The sequence below is a fragment of the Stegodyphus dumicola genome, chromosome 8 (genome assembly GCF_044657685.1).
Source record: "Stegodyphus dumicola isolate Sdum_Otavi_A_Nest chromosome 8, ASM4465768v1".
NCBI lineage: Eukaryota > Metazoa > Arthropoda > Arachnida > Araneae > Eresidae > Stegodyphus > Stegodyphus dumicola.
Window position 1 is genome coordinate 109,966,396 of NC_140775.1, and position 26,873 is coordinate 109,993,268.

Below are 26,873 nucleotides of genomic sequence, written 5' to 3' on the forward strand. Positions count from 1 at the left end.
ACCTCTGGCCTGGAAGGCAACCAGCAACCGAGTAAAAACTGCTAAGGCAAGCGGCCTGCTTCTACTAACTCCTTCCTCTTCTCTCGCTTGGCAAAAAGCCACAACTTAAGTACTTGGCGTTCGCCAGACAAATTTGCATAAATAAGTTAAAGCTTTTAATTCTGGCCGGAAGTAGAAAATAAGAAGTGATAGTAAAGATTTAAAATAAAAATAAACGTTAGTAAAACTTAAGATCCTTACATACTTCCTGCCAGAGTTAATTAGTTTGAAACTGAGGTCTAAAACGACCTTGTTGAAAACTTTTAGCTCTAGAATCTAACGCGAGGCCAATCTTTTACAAACATTTCTCACTAGAAACTAGAAATTTAAAAAAAAATTTGTTTTTACATTATCAGCTCCATGAACAACCACTTTTCATCTGTACTGCATCTAAACAGGAGCTTTTAGTTCAAATCTGGTTCCTTCCAGAGATCTGGGAGGAAAACTAGTTTAATGAAATGTTACACAATGAAATGGCAAATAACATGAATATTTATATTTCTCTTAACATTCTTATTTCATTCATGACTTTATTTTAATTATCTCTCCCCGTGCTCTCTGACATGTGTTGTAAAAGAAAACACCAACCACGAATGTGTTTATGTATACGTATTCAACACTGCCTCCTACAATCAAAACACTAACGTGTTAAAATTCAACATAACAAGATCTCGTAACACACCCTATCTTCATCTCTAAACCCTGAGGTACTATTCTGAAAGTGGCTAACTCTGAAGTGTAGCGTCAGAGAGCCTAACTACATTCATTCAACCTTTAACACATATTCACCATAATTTGGCCTTTTTACAGTCACACGAATAAGTTTAATTTTTTTTTTTTTTTTTTTTTTGCATTACTTTCACTTTTACCATATCACAGTATTTCTTAACATTTAAAATAACAGTTCGCATTGTATATAAGAACATATTAACCTTCCTAGTGGCCGAGACCCTCAACTAAAATCTCTTCATCTCAAGTCTTGAAAAGAAACCAGATTCTACTATTTCTTCTGCCCATTCTGTATCCAGATTCAAGCTAAAAGCGGCAGACGTTTCGCTGTCTTTAGTTGCTTTCCCCCCACTCAAATGACCGTCGTTCAGCGGGGCGTATTGACGTGTCCTTTTGTTCAGCAGCCTCCCGTTATGGCAAGAAAGATTTAATTGAATGTATACCAGATTGTAGTGGTTAGCGCCGTGTTGGCTGCGTAACTAAGCAGATTTTAAACATCGTACGTACTTTATGAATATGTGTTTGAAATTGATATTGCTTTGCGTTTTTAGTTTTTTATTTGGAAAATTATTTACTTTTATTTCTCCGTGTTTTACTAAAATATTTCACAAAATCTGCATAAAAATTGTAGTCATTCCTCACGCAAAAATTTATAGAAAATTACGTTTTGATTCCACCATAACTTTGTACCATTACTCATTTGTATTACGTAGCAAGAAGAAGAATAGAACTAATAATTAGGCCCAGAGAAATGATACGGTCATCAAAATTTTCTACTCATCGCATTATACAAATAAAAACGTACACGTCTAGAAGCGTCTTTTTTTGTTATAAATCCTAGAAACACATTCTTGAACGGAAATATAGTTTCAGAATTAAATTAAAATGCCTTGAAATAAGTGTGTCTTGAATCGTGTTAGATAAAATTATATGACATTAAATAAGAAATGTTTTTTTCTCTGTACAGTGTTAAAGCTGATGCTTTCCCATTTTTAAAGTTGTCGCTGCTACTCCTAGGCTCCAAGACATCCGTAAATAATTAGAGAAGAGGAATGTGTAGCTGACTTAGATAAATCATAGAGTGAATGTCAGTTCGGGTTTACTTCGCTGTTATTCGTCGGTTCTTGTATTAGGCATAAATTTCAAGAGTTAGAAGGGAAAGGTTCGCGTTACCTTCACAGGTAGTTTGCAGGGATTTGTTTTTGTCAATAAGATGAAAACAATCACGACGTGGACGAATCCAATTTAAAATTTAGAGGACTGCATCCTCTGAACGCATTGAGGAAGGGGAAAGTTACAGGAATATTTTTTAATTTACGGAGCCTGCAGCTAAAACGATAGGGAAAAAAATACGTAAGGATATAATACACTATCGATTTCTAGAGCAATCTTGAGCAGGCAAATTGCAGTAAATCTGTTTCGCGTCTGAAGAAGGACTTATGCCAGTTCGCTCTTGAAATTGATAAATGTTTATTTAAAAATCTACGCGAATTTAAAGTTTACTTTTTTACAAATTTTAACTGTTATATTGGCATGCTTCTCTTCTTATTAATTTGCTATATTGAAAATTCAAAAATATGATACTTGAAATCATGCTCTGTGTGGAAATTTACACATACATGCATATGTATATATATATAAAATCTTTAATATGCAAGTTTTATCAGAATGCATTGAAAAATAAAAAAAATAATTCTTAAATTATCCCAACAGTTCTGATCATATGATACTAAAGTCAAAATCATACAACACTTTTCAAAGGATCCTTGTCCTCATTATTTTTAAACACTTATAATTAAAACACATATACTTTAACGTATATATTTTGAACTTTATGTAAATTCTTTTATTTAATTTCGTTTCCTTACCCAGGATAGCTATAGCTTAAAATTTCAATTCAACAAGAAAAGCGATTTTTCCACTGTATAGCATGAATGGGAGTTAATTTTCCTTAAAAGGTCCTCCATGAAGGCATCCCTTCCCTTAGGTATGTAGCCTTTGTGTGCATCCAAATCAAGCGAACAATCAAGAATGAAAAAAAAATTTCTGTTTCGTTAAATCACGTGATCTCTGGAGTAGGGGCTCCACTTGTGGTCGAGAAGTAAACAGTTGTATACTGGTAGTTCGATCTAGGTTATTGCGCAGAAGAGCGGGTTGTTATTATATAGACCATTTTGTGGCATTCTGCTTGTGTAATGTGAATACGACCTAGTTTCGCTGAGCAAGTCGTCCTCGAAAATATACCTTCCCTTAGGACAGCCGTCGTGTGCTTTGTCATATCCAAATACCCTGACCTGATAACCCACTAGCTACATTTTAAACCGAGGCGTCCAATGACGTTCTGAAAACTGAGTAATTAAAAAGATTTTTTAATACGTTTCATTTTGCATCTTTTAATTTCCTACACTTTTGTTCGTTTTGTAATTTGAAGCACCTCCATGTCTTTTTAAATCTAATAATGTGGTTAGAAACACAAAGAAAAATTTGAACCTTATGGACCCACACTGAATTTTCTGTCAGAATAAAAATACCAAATCGGAAAACTCGTATTCGGTGAAATATTGTACTAGCGTTGCAGAAACGACTCTGCAGAAGCAACTGAAATTGGCAAAGCAAATCAGAAATTTATTTCAAAATTTGACTCAGTCAAAAACGTTCTTAACTGCATAATTCTTAACCTTCAGCTCTTAACTACACATTAGACAAATAATTTAATGGAATTCGATAAATATACCTCAAAAAATGGAGGACTCTCGATCGATGCACTTTTTTAGCTTTCTTTTTGAGTAAGTAAAGAAGAAAACGAGAACTTTACTATGGAAATGATATATATAATGAATGGATATTTAATAATTGAAAATGCTCGATTGATTGAGCGAAAATTGCACACATGGAGTTCATGATTACCATGAATTTACTTGCAACGCTGAATGAGAATGATTACAAATAAAGTGAAATTCTTGATGTTTCCTGAACATTTTATAATATAACTAACATTTTACAGTTTTATATGCAGAACCTGAAGTACTGTTCTGTTACATAGAATTATTCTTGGTGGCAAGTATTGTATGATTATTTCCACCATACGTAAATTTCATTCTCATTGTGCATAAATTTATATTTGCAATTCTATTCAACATTTAATTTAAAAACTGGAAGGAGTATCTAAAGTATGGTCATCAGAATGCAACAGAATATTATAAATGTAGATTATAAATGTAGTTTCATGATAGTAATTTATTTCAAAAACCAAAATCTGCTTTTGGTATTTCGTATTATTTTATCATAGCAACAATCAAAAATGTTTTGAAATGCTTTTAGAAATTTAACGCTTTTGGAATAAGATAGCTCAAATATTTTTTATCCATTTTTAGTGTAGACTATACCTATTTCCAAAATTAATTAAAATCGTTATTCATCTACTTTTTAAAATTTTTATGTTTTGAATGCGCACTCATCGTTCAGTGGATAATACTTTTAATGGATGGACAACAAGAGGTCATCCGAAACTCTAAAACGAACGACGTAAAAATTTTAAAATATGCCATTATACGAATGATTGATATTTTATCGTAAATTATTATTCAGTGATTTAAGAAAATAATAATTTTAATATGATTAAATTTGATTGAAATTGAACTAAGGATTTACATCTTCTGTATTACACACTTTTAGACAACAGATAGGAAATACAAAATATCAGAATTTTTCTTTAATGTGAAAGCTTAGAAAATCCTTCAAAAGGAAAAAAAAGGGGGTCCAAAACGTTACAGTTATTGCAACCTAATTTAGATGAAGGGACAACTTCTCCAGCAACGCGGGAAATTTTATTACCCTCAGTCACAATGAAACAGACAGAATGGGAAAGAAGAAAAGGCAGGGACAACCTACTGCAGTTTTTAGAAACAAAACAAAAAACTAAAAACAAAACAAACAAAAAAAGGACAGTAAAGCCTTTTCTTCTGTTCCCCCCCCCCGCTCCCGCCGCATTCAAGCAATTTTGACTTGGCCCTGTATCCAAAAGGAAAGATGCAGACGATATATATCTTTGATTTTCGGAATCGTGAGAAAGTATCTGCCATTTCATTTGAAGATTTTTTTCAAGCTTTCATTCCTGTTTCAAGTTAGAATTACGTTTCAAGAATAAAACTACAGTTTGTTGCAACAATTTTTAGAAACAAAACAAGAAACTAAAAACAAAACAAACAAAAAAAGGACAGTAAAGATTTTTTAACACTGTATGATAAGTGAAACTCTTACGTTATTCCCTAAATTCTCTCAAAGGTTAATCTAACGTATAATGCTTAACAATTTAAAGAATAATGTCTAAGTCTTTTCACTAATATTCTTTTTAGTTCAAAAGGGGCTTTGTCCTTGGAGGCTATTGTTTTCGTTTTGCGATTTTGCGTTGGTTCACTATAAATGTCCGTTTCAATTTTCAAACTGTTGCCACCCAATGTTAGAGTCCTGCATTATATTTGAAAAAATTAAATGATGAAAAATCTGCATAAATGTATGTATATTTCTCGCATTGTGATAAAACATTGGTACATACAGCCATCGAATTTTGAACGACGTAATCCTACTGCGGATATGGGTATGTGGAAGCCCAAATTTGAAATTTGGAATTTGTTTCGTGATCGATTTGATATTTTGTAAAACTTTAACGAATTTTTGAGTAGCAAACTAAACGATTTAAAGGCGAGCAATGGCAATGTTGTACAGAAAAAACCTTTTTATCTCCAGCACGCGGAACTGTGTATCGAAAATTCTAAAGATATGCTCAATTTAAAACTACTTTGCGATATTGCTCTTGAACTGAATTTTATTGTTTAAGTGCAAAGAACGTGATATTTAATAAATAAAGGTAACACACAAAATGTTAAAAAAAAGTCCCTTTGGACGTAATTTAAAATCTGAAACTTTTCAGATTTTTCTTTTACTCTGCAAATGTAAATAACTTGGATAAATAAAAAAAATTCATTTTGTGTAGTTTCATTTTAGCCCAAAGGGCATTAGCCCAGAAAGGATATTAATTTCGTTTTGGCATTTTGTGTCCATTCACTTTCTGTGTTGATTCACTTTTCTGGAAGCCCTAATTTGGAGTTTGGTTTACTATTTATTTCATATTTTGTCAGACATTAAAGAATTTTTGATTAACAAACTCAACAATTTCAAAGCGAGAAATGTCAACATTGTAAGAGATTTAAAAAAAAAAAAAAAATACCTTCAGCGCGCGAGACTCTGAATCGGAAATTCTAAAGATCTGTTTATTTTAAAATTATTTTGCGATATTGCTGTTGAATTGAATTTTATGGTTAAGTGCGAAGAGCGTGATATTTAATAAATAAAGGTAACGCACAAAACATTAAAAAAAACGCCTCTTATTGCATAATTTATTATTTGAATAATATATATTATTAATAAGTATTTAATAATATATATTATTAAATAATTATTAATAATATATATAACATTTTATAATTTATTATTTGAATAATATATATTATTAATAAGTATTTAATAATATATATTATTAAATAATTATTAATAATATATATAACATTTTATAATTTATTATTTAAATATTATTTTATTATTATTATTAATACTGTTTTATCAGTAATGTTCACAATTTTGAAATTCTAAGTTCCATAACCGACAAAATAATTCAAGCTTATGATATTTGTTATTCTTCTACAAAATCGCTTATCCTATGCGCTTTTTAATTGCAATTCCACACCTGCGTCGTTAGATATCGTTTTCAAGTCCCTAATAAAGGAAGTGCTTTTAATCTTATATAAATCCGTGAATTCCATTATATAATCAACGCATTCATCTTTGATGTATTCCTAGAGAATATATGCATTGATTGCAGATAACTGAAGTGAGTTCTAATTTGTTCATTGTTTTCATGTATATTTGATATGATAAATTATGTTTCTTTTTCCTATTACATTGATCTCAGTAAACAGTAGATCGTTTTTTTCATAAAAGGAAAAAAAAATTCTTTAAAATAACTATATTTCCAAGCGAGGAAAGCTCAAAATTGATTACAATCAAAAGACATAATATTTCAGTAGTGTGTTTTCCTTTACTTCGAGAATAAGAGTTACTGCAGAGCAACTTTCTTCAATGCCTTGCTTAGAATAGAATAGCAGAGTTTGGACACTATGATAGTTAGTTTAATTAATAAGGTATTTCCCCCCTCCTTTACGTAATCCATCGCGGTGTAATTAGAAGCATACTCGACGCGTATTCGAGAGCTCCAGGGTTCAAATCCCGGCAAAGGGCAATGTACACTTTTCACGTCTGCACCATCAAAAGCCGTAATGACTCAAAGTCCGTAGAAGAACAGGTTAGCTCACTTGCGTACCAATGATTATGCTATATAAATTTAATAATATTTGTGACATAAAAAAATTAATTTTACAGTCACGTTCAAATTTACATTAAACTTAAACTAATGCAAAAGTCTATAAGAGCCAATTTAGAGCGAGAACTCACTTTCGTTTGTTTACGCAAGTGAGGTAACCTACGATTCCTCTTAACTAAGAGACTAAAACTATCTGCCTATGAACAAGGATGCTTTCGTGAAGACTTCTGAAGGCAAAATATCTCGTATTCACGCTACAGAAAAGGAAACCATTAAAACTCCCATGCAGTCCACTCGTTCACTAGGATTTCAACCTAGGTCAAACTACCAGTTCAGAGACATTACCGCTAGGTCGATACTATGAAATTGAAGAATTCTTAAAGCATACGAAAAATTTACTGCATTTTTCTACTTCTTCACAATCAAATTGAAATATTTTCCTCTTTTGATCTTGCTTTTGTTATAAATACGTATTTTTTAATTAAAGATTTGTCCATAACATGTTGAAATGAATGATAATTTGGAATTAATTGTTTCTCTTTAATGCTAGCCAATAGATTGCAATTTTCTTGATCTAATTTAATCCTATCAAAAATTCTGTTCTAGTAACGCTTACAAAAGGCACTAGTAGTATGTTTTTTTAAGTCTTGAATAACTTCTGAAACATCCATAAACAGTATTATTGGGTTTAATTGCTTTTTTAATTAACTATAATGAAAGAATATAAACTTTCCCGAGTTTGCAGCGCACCTGATATAGCATACGAGGGCTATTACCCTAAGGCAAAGGACGCATACGAGGAGGATTTTTCAAGGGCAACTAGCTCGTGTTCCCATTGCTCATGAGAACAAAAAAAAAAAAAAAAAAAAAAAAAAAAAAAAAAAAACAAAAATACAAAAATACAAAAACGACTAAGTAACCACCTCATTCTCTGGGATTTTAACGCCGGCTTAACACAATTACAGTACTCTTATTCACTCTGCCAGTGGTTGGCCTTTTACTAAGGCTGAGAATTTTAATAATATTAGTATTTAGTATTGCAAAACATTTACAAATGAAATTGATGCTTTCAAGGAAAAGTTTAATTGAATTACGTATTCAATCTATTAATACCGAGAAGAAGATAAAACTGAAAGCATATTGATCAAATATCAGGTCTGTCTTCTAAATTGGGTATTAAAAATCATTCAAGTGATTGTTATAGATTTGTGCATATTGTATGGATTTTTTAAAATTCGCAAACCGAAATTGCGGTAACACCATTAATTTCTTTCGACATATTTCATCCTCTGAAAATTCTCTATTCTGAAAATTTCGTTCTCTGTTTGAAAACAAAATAATGATCCTGTTAACAGCTGTACGAAAAGTGAGAAGCTCTTTTTTTTTCTTCTCATTCACTGCTTTATGACAGTGTTTAAGCAACACTTTTTACAATACACTGTAATAAAATATGTATAACATTTTTTTACGCATACGTATTAAACGACTACGTTTTTATACTGTTCAGATAATCACTAGACGTCTGTGTTTGTAGACAGATTTGATAAAGTTAAATGGAAATGCACGGAAAAGCTATTTACCTTGAGGTAGACATCTTTATAGAGAGAATTTGTAAGAAAAATTGCTGGTATTCACGTCACAACTGCAGTTTTAATGAGAACAAAAAATAAATAAAATCTGAAAACGTTTTCAGATTTTACATTACGCCCAATTTTAAGGTTTTGTGTGTTACTTTCATTTATTAAATATTATGTTCGTCTCACTTAAACCATAGAATTCAATTCAACAGCAATATCGCAAAATAATTTTAAAATGAGCGTATCATTAGAATTTCCGAAACACAGTCTCGAGCGTTGGTGATAATTCCCCCCCCCCCGTACAATATTGTCATTGCTCACTTTGAAATCGTTGAGTTTGTTTATCAAGAGTTCCTTACAGTGTTCCAAAATATGAAATCGATAATAAAACAAATTCCAAATTAGGGTTTCCAGATGACCATATTTGGTGGAAGATTACGTTATTCAAAATCTGATGTCTCTAAGTACCATTGTTTTATCACAATGCGAGAAACATACATGCATTTATGAGAATTCTTCATTATTTAATTTCTTTAAATATAATACAGGGCTGTAATATTTGATGGCAACAGTTTGAAAAGTGAATCAACGCAGAAAGTGAATCGACGCAAAATGCCAAAAGGAAATTTAACAGCCCTTCTGGGCTAACGCCCTTTGGAATAATAAAATATTTTTACTCGGATTTAAATTGCTTATTATTTGTAAGATTGCTGTTATGAAAATTAGGCCATTTTCCCAAACATATACGAAACAATAAGCTATTTAAATATATGTTTATTATACTATAGATTACTGCGGGAGATGAATTCAGTTATCGCCTTTAAAATATATAGTGAAAGATCCATAAGTAGCTGGTATTGGTATAATAATAACAATAATTTTAATAATAAATGAAGTTAAGGAAAAGTTGTATAGAAAAGAATGATAATATTTATTTTATTACTCGTTTACTTCTATATTTAATAAAAATCACTCTGCTCATTACTGTGCTTACTTAATAAAGTTCAGAACCTCTAACATATGATAGCATACGTCGAGGCGTAGCAACCATGGCCGGCGCTAGGCATTTTGCCGATCGGCGTAACTTTTGAAGGTTTTAAATTTTGCTTTGCGGTGCATTACTAAATTAAAAAACATTTTCAGCTTCTAAATGCCTCTGCCTTGTGTATTACCTTGTGTATAAGTCCAAAATTTTTGCCATCCCTAAATTTTGCTGCTCAGTGTTTTTCTAAATTCTAAAAATTTTCTCGCCTTTTTATTCTACCGCTCCTGCTGTGACGTCAGTCCTGGTTTCAACGAGTATCAGTTTAAAGCTTACGATTATTTAAAATTCTTGTAACATGTTTATTATTCTAGTATTTCCGAAAATAAAGATGTTTCTATGTTTATAACGTTAATATCAGTCTTATGCTGTCAAAAGTCTGTGATTAAAACATCTCTTGTATATTTAAATTTTCAATACTATACCGATATGCTTCTATTAAAACAAATCTTCATTAAATGTTAAGGTACGTTAAATCATTAACATTTTTAATATTTATTTTAATGATTCTGTTCAACTTATTGTGTTGCGGATATTCGATTCTAATTAAGAAATAGGAACTTTGATTAAATACTCTGGATTTATATATTAGCTTCAAACTGTCAAACCAGATTTTAGTTGAAGAGCGGTTATTATTCAATTATTTTTATTCTCCATTTCAGATTTTAGATGAAGAAATAAATTCCATTTTTACTTTCATTACGTGTTGAAAGTATTTCTGCTGTCTTGGCCAATTCGATAGCAGTATTAAAAATTCGAACAAAACATAGATGTTTGGCGACTCAACAGTTATGTGCAGCAACCCCAAAATAACAAGCTAAATTTCAGAAAAGCGAAACCCTTCCCAGCAGGGAGCCTATTAGTGCAATCACTCACGTCGAAATTGCTGGGGGAAAGAAATCCTAACGCGAGCGTATATATACTTGCTGGCCGCTTAGAGCAATATTTTGGTTGGACGTATATATGCTTGCTGGACGCTTAGAGCACAATTTTGGTTGAACGTATATATACGGCTCGGCCACTTGGTTAACATGCCGTTAATTTTACGCATTTTAAAACATACATTAGTAGTACATTGTTAACTTCTATTCTTTCCAAGCAAGTGCCAATTCTTCTACATTGGAATACTACATTTCAAAAGTCTTTCAGACTAAAACTTCTTTCTTGCCAGAATGTTTTAAATAAAATTTATACAATAACTTTTACAATATTCAAGTATTTAGACATTCCTATTATACATCAACTTTAGTTTTACTCGCGAGTAATTGAAAAACATAATACCAAAATCGGTAACAACTCATTTCTTGCCTTTTTGGCGATAAAGGTAGACCTCACATGAGGTAAAACTTCTTGAAATCTGCCACTTGCAGTAAGAATGAAAGATTAACTTAAGTTTGCAAAGTAACATAAAATTTTACTTATCTTTGTGATATTCGGACATTCTTTTCTCAGCCCAGTCCTGGAAGGTAGCGAAGATTCTCGTTTGATTTATCCTCCTTCTTGTGCGGGCTCGCTCTTCAGTGCCTTCCTCTAGAAGCTTTCTTTTCCCTCCAGTTCAGTCACCCTTGAATACCTTCCTTTTCGCCTCTGCCTGTGGTACTGGCCGTTTGATGGCCGCTGGTCTTGGCAGAACCGGGACACTTCTCTCTCGTTCCTGCTTGGACCTCGTTGCTGGCCGTTCAAATTTTCCTTGTATCTTTTCCTCCGCCGCTGGTGGCCCTTCTGCAGTTCGGCGACATTTGCTGCGGAGAGTCCTGTCCGATGAGTAGATCTTCCGTTTGGGAGCCGGGTTATAGTTGCCGTTATTTCTCCTGGCTCTCTTTGCATTCGTCGTACTTCTCCCTTCTTCATTCTGGGGTTGGTCGTGCGCTATCTTTTGCGGTCGGTGGAACGGCTTCTTTTTCTTGTTACCTTCAATTTTCCAACGGGGAAACTTTCTTTTCAATTGCTCCTGCCTCCTAATGGCTTGTCCTTGTGCTTGACGTTGTTCCACCTCTGGAGCTTGTGCCTGCCGTGCCGGATCCTGCAAAAGATCTGTAAATATTTGCATTTTATTACGGTCATAGTATGGTTTTATTTGGTCAATGTTTGCGGAGCATGTTTCACCATTCCTGGCTTTTAACACCACTACAGCCTGAGTTATTTTTTCTATGACATATGGTCCTTCAAATCGTGGAAAAAATTTGGCGGTTTTATCTTCTGGTGCTGAAGAAAGTGAATGCTTAATTTTTAATACATCATCTCCTACTTTATAAGTTACTCCCCGTCGTTTCAAATCATAATAGAGTTTTTGTTTTCTCTGTGCTACTTAAGTGTTCTTTTTTGCTTCTTTAATTAATTTTTCTATATCACCCATTTTAAATTCTGGGGCTCTTTGTTGCACATAAAATAATTTATCTAACGGCGTTATAATCTTTCTGCCTAAAAATAAATCAGCAGGAGTTTTGCCCGTTGTATCATGTTTTGCGGTCCTAAGGGCGAAAGCAAATTCATTGACATAGTTATCCCAGCTTTTATGAAAATTTTTAACATAACTACGGATAATTTTCACTATATTTCTATTGACCCGTTCCGCTATATTTGATTGCGGCCGATACGGGACCATTTTTAAATGACGTATGCCCAGTTTTTGGCACATGTCTTCAAATATATTACTTACAAATTGAGGACCATTATCCGATATAACTTTTAGGGGCGCCCCGTATTTTAAAATATATTTATTTAAAATAGAATCAGTAACTAATTTCGCGGAGGCTCGTTTTAAGGGAACAATTTCGGTCCACTTACTGAAATGATCAACCATAACAAGGAGATACCGACTTTTATTTAACTGACTTTTTGGGAAAGGGCCCAATAAATCGATGCCAATTATTTCATTTGGAAATTCGGATTTAATGCTATTTAGAAACCCGGCCGGGCGGAAATTAATATAATTAACTGCTTGACATGTTGGGCAAGACTGGACATACGCCCTTGTTAGCTTTTGCAGTTCAGGAAAATAGACTGCCTCGCGTACGCGTTGGATAGTTTTGCGAATACCAGCATGAGAAGCTAAAGGGCTGTCATGTAACTCCTGCAGGATATTTAATCTAAGACTAGCTGGGATAACAGGTCGAAATTCGTTATTGGAATTTGTAGTTTTTGTATAAAATAATAGACCATCTATTAGTTTGTAATGGGCCGCCCTATTTCTTATCGCCACAATATCTTGGTGGCTAAAATTTTCAGGATCCTTTAAATACTCATAAATGTTTCCAAACTCAGGATCCTTACCCAGTTCGGTTATTACAGTTTCTCGGGAATTTATTGTACATGCTGTGAGCATTGCCACCTTTAGAGTATTACCTTCTTCATCTATTTTTATTCTGGATATGGCATCTGCTACGATATTTTCCTTTCCGGGGGTATGCTTGATTACCAGATTATATTCTTGTAGCTTGAGTGCCCATCTTATTAACCTTGGGGATACGTTTTTCCCTGAGTACAATCTAGTTACCGCCGCATGATCAGAATACACTGTTATTGGCGCTCTTCCAAAATAGACTCGGAACTTTTGCACTGCTAACAGAACTGCAAGTGCCTCTCTCTCAGTCGCGGAATAATTTCTTTGTGTTTGATTTAAAGTTCGACTAAAAAATGCCACGGGCTGCTGATTTTGCGAAAGTACCGCTCCTACTGCACAATCCGAAGCATCCGCTGAAATTTCTAAATTCTCATCCTTTTCAGGAAATTTCAACACAGGGGCTTGCGTTAATGCTTGTTTTAATTTTTCGAAAGCACTATTGGCTTCTGCCGTCCACGAGAATCTTGCCTTTTTTCTTTTTAATTTTAACAATGGTTCAACAATAGCTGCAAAATCTTTTATAAAGGACCTATAATATGAACAAAGTCCTAGAAAAGAAGAGAGCTTCTTCGCCGTGTTTGGAGTCGGATACTTTTGTACAGCGATTATTTTTTATTCGTCTGTCTCGATTCCTTTCTGAGATATTTTGTAACCTAAATATTTTAATTCAGGGGCTGCAAATTTGCACTTTTTGACATTAACTTTTAGACCGCCCTCATTTAATAAAGAAAACACCTGTCTTAAATCCTGTACATGTTGGTCCAGATTATCACTAGTAATAATGATATCGTCTAAATAGATAAATGTGGACTTTCCAAGAACAGGCCTTAGCACCATGTCCATACATCGCTGAAATGTTGCCGGTGCCCCTGAAAGGTCAAACGGCATACGCAGGAATGCATAAGTGCCAGACTTGGTTATAAAATCAGTCTTAGGCACGTCCTCCGGTCTAACCCCTATTTGAAAATAACCAGTCGTTAAGTCTAAAGTCGTCATGTATTTGGTCGACGTTATGTTCCTTAGAATTTCTTTAATAATAGGTAACGGATATACCGGATATTTAGTTATGGAGTTTAATTTACGATAGTCAATCGCGAAACGCCACCTTTTTGGATGTGTTAATGGATAGTCATTGTTTTTCTTACATAAAACTAACGGGCTAGCATAACTACTTGAGATGGGCGTTATGATCTTTTTACGTAGCATATCGCTAATGTGCCATTCTATAATTTTTCTTTATTCTTATCATACCGGTATGCTTTGTGGCGAACTGGCATTGAATCTCCGGTGTCGATACTATGATTAGTAACTTGATTAAATCCTGGAATATCACTAAATAACGAAGCAAATTCACTTACCACTTGTCGGATTCTTTGTTGCTCTTCCTTAGGCAGGTGATCAAGGTTTAACATTGGTGGTTCTGTTTTCTCTTCTCGAACTGGTTTCATCGTCAGCTTAAGGGACGCTTCGTTAAAATCCAGCGTTGCTTCTGCCTCTGAAAGAAAATATATTCCTAAGATGATATGTGCTTGCAAATTCTTTACTATAAAAAACATAATCTTTACTTGTTCGTCCTTGATACGAACGTATAGCGGTAATTTACCTATGCACTTGCATCTTTCTCCTTGCGCAGCTAACACTGTCGTATTATCCGAATTATATATGCGGTATTTCCGAAAATACTTCCTAAAAAAATCCTCTGCCACACAGGAACACTGCGGGCCTGTATCCAGGAGTGCGATGGCTGGGATGTTATTCACCAACACTTCAATCTTCGGAAGAGTCAAATTTTTCACCATTACTGTATTTAACTTGAAGGAAGAGGGGTTTTCTTGGCCTACTGATTTCCGCACCCTCCCGTCAGCAGAAATCCGTTTTAGTTTAAATCCTTTTTTCTTTCCATGCTTTCCTTCTTTTTTCCACTGGCCTTGAGACTTTTTTTCTGGATTGCTATTGAACTGTCGACGTTCGCCGGCTGTTTTTGGATGCTCGGGTTTCCTTGCCCACTGATTCGCTTTGCTTCTGTAGCCGTGTGCTTGACTTTGCTGTGGTCTTGGCTCACCAAATTGGTTTCGTTGTTGATATTGGCGTCTTCTTTCAATATCCGCCGTTCTTCTTCTTTCAAACTGGATTGCTAGCTCAAATAACTTTTCCAGTGTAGTCGGATTTCTTAATTCAATAAAGTCTTGCACTTGGGGAAGTAACCTCGCAAAATGACTTGAATTATCTCAGGATCCGGACGGTTTCCATACAAGAGTTTGAAGACGTGAATTTTTCTTAAAATAAAGGTGGAAAGATTTTCGATTTTTGCTGATATATGCTGAAAAGTTCCGTTCTAATTTCGCACGATCCCTTACGACAGGGAAGGCTTTTACTAGGGCAGTCTTGAAATTTTCGTAAGTATAGGTGGGACTTCCTGCTTGACCCAAGAGACTTCTGCCTATACATTTGAACCAATTAAGCGCTTGGCCCCTCAAAGCGCTGGTAGCTAATGTAACTTTCTGGAACTCGTGCACGGGATACATCATGAAGTGGTCATCTAGTTTTTCCAAAAAACTAGTAACCGGTGAGTTTCCATTAAATGTTGTTTCTGGTTTCATCGCTGCGCGCATGGTCTGGACGATGTAACCAAATCCTTCCAGGGCGGCAGCTGGCATTTCTGGATTCTGAGCCGCTTCTGAAGGCAGCGCAGGTTCTTCTTGAAATTCGACCATGGTTATTCTTCTTCGTCGGGCGCCACTATCAGGTTCAATGTTCCGCCTTACTTGCTAGGGGAACAATTAAGAACCTGACTCGGAACAGGGAGCTTACTAAAGCTATGTTCAATAAATGTGGGAAGTAGACAAGATACACAGGAAAGGTATACGAAACCCTTTATTTTTCACTCTTTACTATAATTTCCGTACTTCGGAATACAGAGACCAACCACTTGTGGTCTGAACGTAAGAATATAAATATATTAACTAAACTCTAACTTAACTTTGGAATAATAAACAAGGGCCTACGTGGAAGATTGGCCATATATTAACAGGAAGCCGTATGTAGTACAGAGCACTGTTAACACTATAATACGTTTAAAATTATCAAGAGGATTAAACCTCTGGCCTGGAAGGCAACCAGCAACCGAGTAAAAACTGCTAAGGCAAGCGGCCTGCTTCTACTAACTCCTTCCTCTTCTCTCGCTTGGCAAAAAGCCACAACTTAAGTACTTGGCGTTCGCCAGACAAATTTGCATAAATAAGTTAAAGCTTTTAATTCTAACCGGAAGTAGAAAATAAGAAGTGATAGTAAAGATTTAAAATAGAAATAAACGTTAGTAAAACTTAAGATCCTTACAACGTGACTCAAAATGAATAACTGAACTGACTTTCAGCTCTACTGCAATCGTATTTATAGTATTGCCCAAACACTTTTGAAAGCTTTGAGAAAAAACATTCTCAGAAGTGGATTTTCCAAAAATTTCCATAATGTTACCGATATAGCAAAGGTTTATGTCCTCATCTCCGGCTTTGAATGAGCTATTTTTGTAATTCAACTGTTGACTAATTCAGAATTACATATCCTGGGATATCAAACAGGAAAAAACACTTTCAAACATAGTAATCAGCCACAGATTTCATAAATAAAACTAGGCATCCAAATTATAAATCAATAAACACCTAACATTTAAAAAATATGTAAACTTTAACTTGAGTGTCTTCGTTAATCCAAATGGCATCCAACAGGGTTACTGTAGAGCTCTGACAGAGCACTGGGACTCAGTATCTCGGTAAGATGAGTTGCTCTCTGAAACTCTTACCGTCGTTGGCTTCCCGTTTGTAGCAGATAATTCTACCTTGCGTAGAGCTCAGGAACTTTTCGTTCTCGGACTAAAGAGTGACATCCGTTGCCAGTTGGTTTTACTTGTAGTTTTTATTAATTTTATTAGTAGCCTTAATTCAGAACCTTCCATTTAGGCTTTTTGCAGTTCTTTATTATTCTAGGAATTACTCTCTGATGTTGCAGAATCTATATGAATTAGCTTGATGTTGAGATTTCTGTGCTATGATTTTTCTCGCCTTTAAAGAAGGATTTGTACTTTTCCGCACAAGATTTTCTAAAACATGCGTTAGCATGTCTATGCAATGTCTTATTCTTGTAGTTCCTCTATTCATCTGATTACTTCAGCCTCTTTATTTCATAAATTAAATAGTCATTTAAAGAAACATAATCAGTGCACAGTGCTTAATTTGCGCTCACAGGTATAACGATGGAAATGTTCTACCGCCTTTAACAATAGATAATAATTATTTTCTGAGGACACATATTTTTTTCTGACTTTAGCAAGTTTTTACTAAACTAAGAAATAACATGCTCTTTGCTATCAATTTCTTGTTATATAACATGTTTCTCCCGCCTTCTTAGCGTGCCTTCGTGGTGTAATAGTTAGCACTTTCGGCGCGTATCGAGAGGTCCGAGGCTAGAGTCTCGGCGAGGGCATTGCATATTTTTTCATGACTCTTGCTTGAAAAAAGTGTCCTAATGACCCTATAGTGGCGTCCGAACTAAAAAAGATGATGGATGATGATTCTCCACCACCAGGATATGACGATTGGGTCCCCTAATCCCCAGTCCCCTTTAAAAAGGGAAGTATATAAGGTATTTCTTCCGCCTTCTTAGCATGCCTTTGTGATGTAACGGTCAGCACACTCGGCGCGTATTCGAGAGGTTCGAGTCCCGGCGAGGGCATTGCTCATTTTTCACGTTTCCAGCTTCCAAAGAACCTAATGTCTCACAGTTAAAATTGTTTCAATATCTTCATTGCCGTGTAATATCGATAAAAAATTCAGCATGCATTTCAGTTTTCGATGCATTTTTAGTAATCATTTAAAACTTTACTGAGAATTTTGGTCAAGGTTCTCCTTAATGTCATCAAAAAAGGCCTCCTTTTTAGCTTCAACATTAGATAAAAATAAGAAATAGTGCAAAAGAGATAAAGGAATAGTGTATGTTATAGAGTTTGGTGTTCTTTGGCAGCATAACTAGATCCAAAATTTTAACAGAGCGAATTATTGCTGTGCCTGTAAAGATCTGCAAAATATTAAAAAGGTTTATTAAAACTTTTTATTAAATCAGAACTTTAACATAAACTCACTTCTCATGCTCACAAATCAACCACCACTTGTGGCGATATAACTTAGAATTCAAGATTTAAAACTAAGTCTAGCAGCCAAAGGCTGCATAATTGATTTAACTCGAAGTTGGTTCGAAAATTTCTCACTAGCGTAACAATTTAAATGTCAGCAGCTATAACGTAACGCCGAAGAATTATAACCTTATCAGAGCTAGTGAAACCTAGTAGCATGGTCTCGAGAAGGAAAAACACTCTCTGTGTTACAATCCGAAAACTTCGCCTCAAATATGCTCAAATCTAATTTGCATTCTGGTAGGGAGATGGAAAGGGGAAGTGACACTAAAGATCTAAATCATAATAATGGAGTAGGTAAACATAATGGAATTTTACAAGGTAATGAAATACCTTTTCTTAAAAATCTTCTATCCATACTACAAAATCTGAAAACTGTACATGAGCACAAGCTGTCTTATAGTATTCTTCATGAACTCTGAAGTTTTTGCATGCAAGGTGCTTTAAAGTTTCAGAAGAAAATGTATCATCTATGATTCCATTGAAAATGTAGAATGTGAGCCTCATCTGTTAAACAACTTTTACTGCATAATTGATTTACAAGTATATTATACTTTATTTTGCAACGAATTCGGAATGTTTTCTTCTTAATAGTATTGCATGAAGTTTACGACATGTTCCCTATAGAAGTATAAGTCCATTTATAAATTTGCACTATAAAATATTATATAAAAACTAAATTTAATATTTTGTAAATTTTTCTATCCAAGTGTATAAAAATGGAAAATGAAATACATTTTATTAACACCTCAAAGAGACTTTATTGTTTTATGTTATCTGAATATCAATAAAATCAAACAATCAATAATTATCTTAAAATCTCATACATCACAAATAAGGAGCGGGAAAACATGAGAACCTCTCTAGTCAGTAATGCATACTACCTGTTGTATACATCTACAGTATTATTAAAGCGTTTTACTTTCTTTGTCACAGCAAAATGAATCACTTAAAAAAAAGTTATTTTATCTGCAAAACTTAATAATTTTTTGCAGGATGTATTATTTTTTCCCTGGAAATTTTTTTAAACTTGATACATAAAGCAATAATTTTTAAATTTCTAAATAATTATGGAAATACACATTTCTTTAAGGTGAAATTTTCAAATTTGAGGTTTTTTTCTGTCTGTCTGTCTTTCGTTTTAATAAAATTTACTTAATTTTGTAGTTGCATTACTTATAATTAAGTAGTATTTCCCTATATATATTTTAAAGTAATCCTAATTTTATGTAAGTTTGTATGCAAACATCTATTCCTAAATTTAAAAAACAAATTATAAACTAATTGGCATAATCTTATTTGTATCTACTTTCAAGGCACTAGAAGCATTGAACAAAAGAGATATTGGTGAAATAAAAAGTTACGCCAAGCCACCTGTCCTTGTTGAAATAGTTTTAGAAGCTGTTATGATACTAAGAGCATCTGAACCATCATGGGCAGAAGCAAAACGGCAATTAGGTTCATCAGTTTTTTTTTATTTATAATTTTATATGTGTCATTTTAAAATTGTATGTGTCTGAAATCTGCCTCTTGTTTCCGTTATCAAGTATTTAATTAGGAAAAGCAAATTGACTACCTTTCTAACAATAACATTTAAAATATAGTAGAATAATTAATTAAAAATATGTTTACAGTATTGATTTTACCTTTAGGAGCTCATTATGTTCACCATTAATGTTCATGTATTCAGGAAATTTATCTCTGCGACTCATAATAAAATGCAAATTCTGGTTAGCAGTTTCCGTTAATGCCATGTTAAGAAGAATTAGCAATTTTGTGCGAAGTCTCTTTGCGATACTGAATCTCCATATCATTTGTAAATAATAGATTTGAATCGGACAATTTCCTTTTTGTTTTTCTACTGATTAGAATTCCTTCCTTGCAGATCATTTACTTTGCTCTCCTTCAGTTAAAGAAATTTATAAAAACCAGATGAGATGAATGTCGTGGCTAATCAATGTCCAATTAGCATGATGATTATCAGAGACAACTCTGATCCTGACAAAGATGCATTCATATTCTGAATAAGACATGGGTGTTTGTCACATGTTCGCCTCTTTTTGCTAATGCAGTAGGGTTTAACTCCTTTAGGGTATAATGTATTTTCTCTCTCCTTTCTGCAAGCCTTCGTGGTGTAACTGTAGCACACTCGGTGCGTATTCGAGAGATCCAGGTTCGAGTCCCGGCGAGAGCGTTGCACGGTTTTCACTTCTCCCGCTTCAAAAAAGCTTAATGTCTCTACAAGTGTAATTGAACAGTATCCATGACACTCAAGCTGAAATCAATTATGCACGGATTTGGACATACTTTTTCAGAATGCGTGAGTTTGGATACTGGAGAAAGATGTCAATTAATCCAATTCTGTAGAAAGAAGCTAAAGTAAAATGAAAAGAGCTCTCCTTCTTATTGAAGGAATAATTAGAGGATCTGGATTTATTATGTATATGACACCACCATGTTCTTTTGTATGATATAATTTGCATAAAAAGAGTTTAATCATATCAGAAACTAGATTTGATTCAATAACTCATCCTTTATTTGATTGTTTGGTTAATTAAAGCTAAATATCAGATTATAAAATTAATTACCTGCAAATAACAACTTATCTAATAAGATCTTGTGAGAGCTGAGATTAAATTATTAATGCTGTGAAATTACAAACATGAATGTAGTAAATGGCAAGTCATGACTGATATATTCATCATTTCATTGCTTTGTAGACCTCCTATTTAAGTAATCAGCTTAAAAAAAAGAGGAAATTCCACATCCTTATTTCTAAGGAAGGAACGATGAAATGTTTTTGTGTCTATTCATCCTTTGAATAATTATGAAGATTCCTTCTTCCTATTATATTATTGAACATTAATTATTATATTATTGAGCATTGATATTATTGAACATTAAAAATTACATAGCATTATAATGAATTAGATTGTAGTTGACAGTACTTATAGTGTATTGTATAGGAATTTTAAAAATCTTTATATTCATTGTCATGGATGTGCGTTTATAACGAAAGTCATGTAGAAGCCACCTGCCTTATGTCTGTTGGTATACTGAAGTGAATTAGTGTCTTTCTTTTAATTTTAATTCTATGTTTTTGATCTTAGGTAATAATCTAGAAATTTCTTTCTGTGTAAAATAAAATTTAATTCTCGAAATTTTTTAACTTTTATGTCAGTAATTTTTTTATATTAAAATGTTTACGAAACATTTTCAGTATTAAGATGTTTTCCAAACGTTGTCTAGTCAAATAACTTATCTATTCAAGATGAACATATAACTTTGTAGGGCTTCCCTTATTTTGCATAACAAATTCATTTTAAGTTTTATATCTTTATTGAACTACTCAAATTCCCCTCACATTTTCTTGCCAGGATGTAAATTTAAAGTTAAGTGAAGTGAATATTTAAACGGGCGAATCTCTTCATGAGCGTGTTTTCGCTAGCCAGTGTGAATCTCTGAGCGTGTTTTCGCTAGCCAGCGCACGTTTCGTTGCTATTTCGCTGTTACGCTAGTAAGCCTCTTGGCCATTCCGGCTTATCATCACGTCTGTTAGGTTTTGTGAGCCAACCTGTTAGGCGTAATTTAACGTGCTAACCCAGCACTACTTTATTTTAGATTTTAACTTAAATTATTCTGCGTTTCAATTTCGCCGCAAGTTGGTACCATTGTAAAGCACGAAGATCGTGCCTTTCTGCTAATTTATTTGAATTAAATAAAAGGTTACTTTCACCCTTCTTCTGTGCTGGTAATTTTATTCACCCCTGTGCAAGAATTCTCCAGGTTCATTGTAGGATCTAATTTAGTTTATGTGGAATAACAGAGACAGATCTTACAACTTTAGTTCCGGGGAATTATATGTGAACACCAATTATTGCAAGAAAGGTTCATGTATTTCTATTTTTTATTATTCAGAACTTCCAAAACCGATTATTATGAAATAACAATTAAGAAATAAATTTTATTCCTATGATATTTTTTAATTTTATCAAATCAGTTTCCGAATTTCAAATTTCTCTTCAATTCGTAGGAAGTCCTTCATTTCTAAAAGAACTTTTGGAATATGACAAAGATAATATACCAGATACTGCGTTACATAAAGTAGGAAGATATCTGAAAAAACCTGAATTCCAGCCAAGTATTGTAGGAAAGGTATCCATTGCAGCTAAATCTTTGTGCATATGGGTTCAGTCTATGCATTTATATGGAGAAATATATAAGTAAGTACTGATGCTGTCATCCTACAAGTGGTATATTCTCTTTATTTTCTAAAGGTACCACAGTAACAATTTAGCAATCGGATCGTATAATGCATAATTCAATTTCATTATAATGATTTTCAGAGTCTTATTTCATGCTGAAAAAAATTATCTTTGTTTTCTACATTTCTCCAATAATTTAGTATTTTGAAAGTATATTTTTTTAGAATCAAAATTTTATTCATTCCTTTTAAGATAAATATAAAGAATTAAAATTCAAGATTTTAAATCAATTATGAGTTTTTGCATACTATTAAGATGCTTTTATAGAATTATCCTTTTAATGATGCTTCAGAGGAAATATCTTGACAAAATTCAAAAGCTTACAGCTACTTCATAATTTTATATTCCAATTTATTTAAAAGCGATGAAATGGAAAAAAATGTGTGTAATACAAAGATGTTTCTCTAACATTATTTTTACCTCCCAACCCGTATACATAAATAAGAAAGTCAATGTTTTCAGTCCACAAATCTGACAGTAGTGATTTTTCAGCGAATAAGCATGAATTAGCGCCCTCATAATACGTTTTTATTATTTTTACAATGATGTCTGTGAACCTTCCTCCCCCTTTTTTTGGGGGGAGGGGGGTCCATGGTAAGTCTTATATTAACCCTTTGTTTGCTTCATGTCCATTCTAGTAGACAAAAGTTTAAATCTGTTTATTCTTCTGTAAATGCCTTAACAGATTCCATTCCTGTATTTATTCATTCTATATTATTAGAACTTTCAACTGTCGATCATAATGGCTGTATAGCATCACTAAGTAAAGCATTGCTATTTGGAAAATGGGTGCTACTTCTGTTTCCAAGTTAGTACAATTTCTCATAGTAAACATTATATAATATTGCTTACATTTTCTTATACTTGCCATTTTTTATTCATAATTAGTAACTTTACACATTTTATTTTAAATGTCAGTTTGAGAAAATTGTGGAGTGGGTAGATAAAGATCTACCGAAAAGAGTGAATTGAAGCCTAAATGTATTGCTTATCAAGCCAAAACACCACTGGAAATATTTATGTTTGGCAAGGAATTTCTAGAACATTTGACATTTGAATCCAATAGGTACAGGTTAGAAAATCGTAGCAAAATGAATTCAATCACAATCGACGAAATGAAGGTATTTTGGGAGATCTGTATGTATATGTCAGTTGTAGATTTACCATTTAGAAGATGGTAATGATCACTGCAAACAAGGTAGGAAATGATTTCAAATGCAATGACCGTAAATCGTTGGGAAGAGATTTGTATGCATGTACATATATGCATGCTGTCCACTGTAGTGAACAAACTGTAGCAATTATTTAAAACGAAATTTGAATAAAATTAATTTTTTTTATTATTACTAAGGTTATTTTAAGTAGAAAAAATACAAATATTTTTGTTTAACTTCTCTAGATTATTTGTATGCAACAAAGGGTTAAACTTCCAAAAATTTCTGTTTCCTCTGCTTTAGATATCTGTGTTCATTTAAAGAGTTCATTAGATTTAAGATAAAATTGGGCAACCGCAAATGGTACTTTAATTGAAGCCCATAACAGTTCTTAATAGACAATTGGAAGTAATACTTTACTTAAAGCTCACAGGAGTTTTTAATGAAAAACTATATTAAAGTATAATCCAAAACTTTTAAATTTTAGTATTAAAAACTTTTGTATCAACGGGAACAAATATTCGATTTTGGTTAAAATTTATAAAACAGGTGTTATACTTTACTCGAATCTCTGAACGGATTTTTATGAAAAAATGTATTATGATATAATCTCAAATCTTCTCAGTTTTAGTACTTAAAACTCACACGATGGATATGCAGTTATGATTGAGAACATATTAGATTTTGATTATACGAGATGATTAAGCGGATTTACGTGGATCTCTTAGCAAATTTCAATGGACAAATATCAAATCACTATAAGAAGAGTTTAGTCTAAAAGCAGCACATATTAAAGCCATTTCTGTTTATATACATACAATATTTACTTATACAAGGGGTAGAAGAGAATGATTTTCATAAGAGCATTTCATTTGCAGAATTTCAAAACTCTTGCAATGCAGACATGATAGCAAAAAGTGCATTTATTATTCTCTTAGCTGTTGAAGATGATAAAGTACATAAGCAAAAAGTGATTTCGAAAACAGATATTGCTTTACTTCTTATTGGTCCTGAAACGAACGGTAGTCACTATTCAGCTGTATTTACAAATAATAATGTACATTATTTACTAATACCTAAATATCGCGGGAGTATACGTGCATATCAAAATGAATTTAGATCTGTTGATACTATAGAAGTAACATATAAGAAAGTTAAAAAATTATGGTTTTCCTTTCAAAGCAATTACTTTAAATATATTACAAACGCTTAATTTTGTTTTATTGAAAACAATTAAATTATATGTTATTCAACTGGCCATTAAAGTGCAATTTTTAATCAAAAGAAATTAAATGGAAAATATTTGGTGGTACTGATATAAATTTACAAAACCCATTTTTACATATGGCCAAAATTTCATACCACAAACCTTCCTGTTTATTGGAATAACAAATTAAAATTTGTTTACAAGCGATCAACCAGAAGTGATAAGATGCTTTTTGCTATTGAAAGCAGGGAAATTATGTGTCATCATGTGCTGCACACATCAGATTTTTTATGTTAGTCTGCGTATGTGTGTATATACTGAAATGCTGATCAAAATTCCTATACCAGCTAGTTATTAATTATCAGAGACCAAAATCTCTGCTAACTAATCACTGGCTGGTAGAGGACCAAATCTGCTGATGCATTGCTGCTAAAATATTGAGTGAGTTCGTTATTTTTAAGTAATTAAGAAAAATCATGTAAAAAAAAAAAAAAAAAAAAAAAAAAAAAACCTGAAACTGTGTTACAAATAAAAGAAAATATTATTTATCTAAAAAGGAAAAAAATCTAAAATGTTTCAGATTTTAACGGTCAGTTTGTTACATTCTTGCTGAGCTCGCAGTCTACCAGGCTGCTCTTGCACTCACTTCTGCTAACACCCCTTTTTTTGCCTTTTTAGCTTAATTATAAAGCACCATTTTCTTCGGACTTACGCAATGCAACATACTGTTCAACAAAAAAATCACAAAAGTTTCAAAAGCATATGTTTTTAAAATTTTACACAAAATTTTAGCAGCATATATTTAGAATACCCGATGTAGTGCCAAGTGTTGGCATATATTTATATATATATATATTTTTCAATTTTTTCCCAGTTTTTCATATCAGTATTCAATTTTCTTAGTAAAATGGCTGATAAAAATTATTTGTCTTTTCAATATTAAATATCACGAATTAACTTTATTTATTAAATATCACGTTCTTCGCTTTTAAACCGCACAAAATTGAATTCAACAGCAAAATCACAAAATTTTTAAAACGGCATATCTTTATGTTGAAGATTGCCTTACATATTTTTATATTCGTTATACTTGAAATGATTATGTTAATTTATCTAATAGTTAAATTTTGAGTTAAAGTTCCTCTCCTGTCTTCCTGAATTTCAACTTACAACTTTCGGCCAGACCGTAGTTTTAGAATCGCGTTTGAATGCAAATGAGAAGTATTTAACCGTGAAGTTCTACTGACTTCGTTAGCGAGAGAACTATTGATTCTGACTAGCGCGCGTTCAACTTCTTATGCTATTCTCTCTTAAGCTATTATCACGCTCGTCCGTACTTTAGGCCCTTGATAGCTTCGGTGTTATTCAGCATTAAATGGCTAACTCTGTTAGAATTTTGATAGCTTCGGCTATACCTTTTCAGTTAAGTTCATTTCTTAGTTTTTGAGTTCAACCCCGAGTGGAAGCTTTATTGTAAAACTCCAAGTTCTGTGAAATTAATTTGGAATAAGAAAGGGTCTTTAAACCTTCTCAAGTTTTATTTACTGTCTCACGAACTCAAGCGATTATTTGCTTACCAATTCTTAAGGTTACGCAACTTTAACTGTAACTTAAAAGTAAACAGGTTAGAATCTTACATACTATTTCTTTAAAAACTAGCTAGTTTTTAAAGAAAATCATCTAGCATATTTTAATCATTACCATTAAAATAAAAAAAGTATATAATGATTATAATGAGGCCAACTAGTGTAATTTCATAAATATATTGAAAATTTCTAATGAGACATCTCATGATTTTAATACATGTTTGTTTATATCAATCTAATCAAAAAGTATAAAAACGTATACTTAAGAACTGCGTTTTTTGCTTTTAAAACGGTTAGTTTTTTACTCAATACCCACCAAAACTAAATTTATCTTAAGTCCAGCATCTTCGGCTTAACTGAATGGCAACAC

The 26,873-nt window shown here is 32.9% G+C and overlaps 1 protein-coding gene across 6 annotated transcripts in view; it reads left to right on the forward strand.

Moving 5' to 3' along the window:
* The window catches only part of LOC118183304 (dynein axonemal heavy chain 2-like), a 405,957-nt gene that overhangs the window by 202,500 nt on the left and 176,584 nt on the right, over positions 1–26,873 (forward strand). For all 6 annotated transcript variants that reach the window (XM_085822262.1, XM_085822261.1, XM_085822260.1 and 3 more), the window contains exons 25-26: positions 19,608–19,749; positions 22,325–22,514. In XM_085822262.1, the coding sequence (XP_085678388.1) occupies positions 19,608–19,749; positions 22,325–22,514 (332 nt within the window). The remainder of the gene's footprint in view (positions 1–19,607; positions 19,750–22,324; positions 22,515–26,873) is intronic.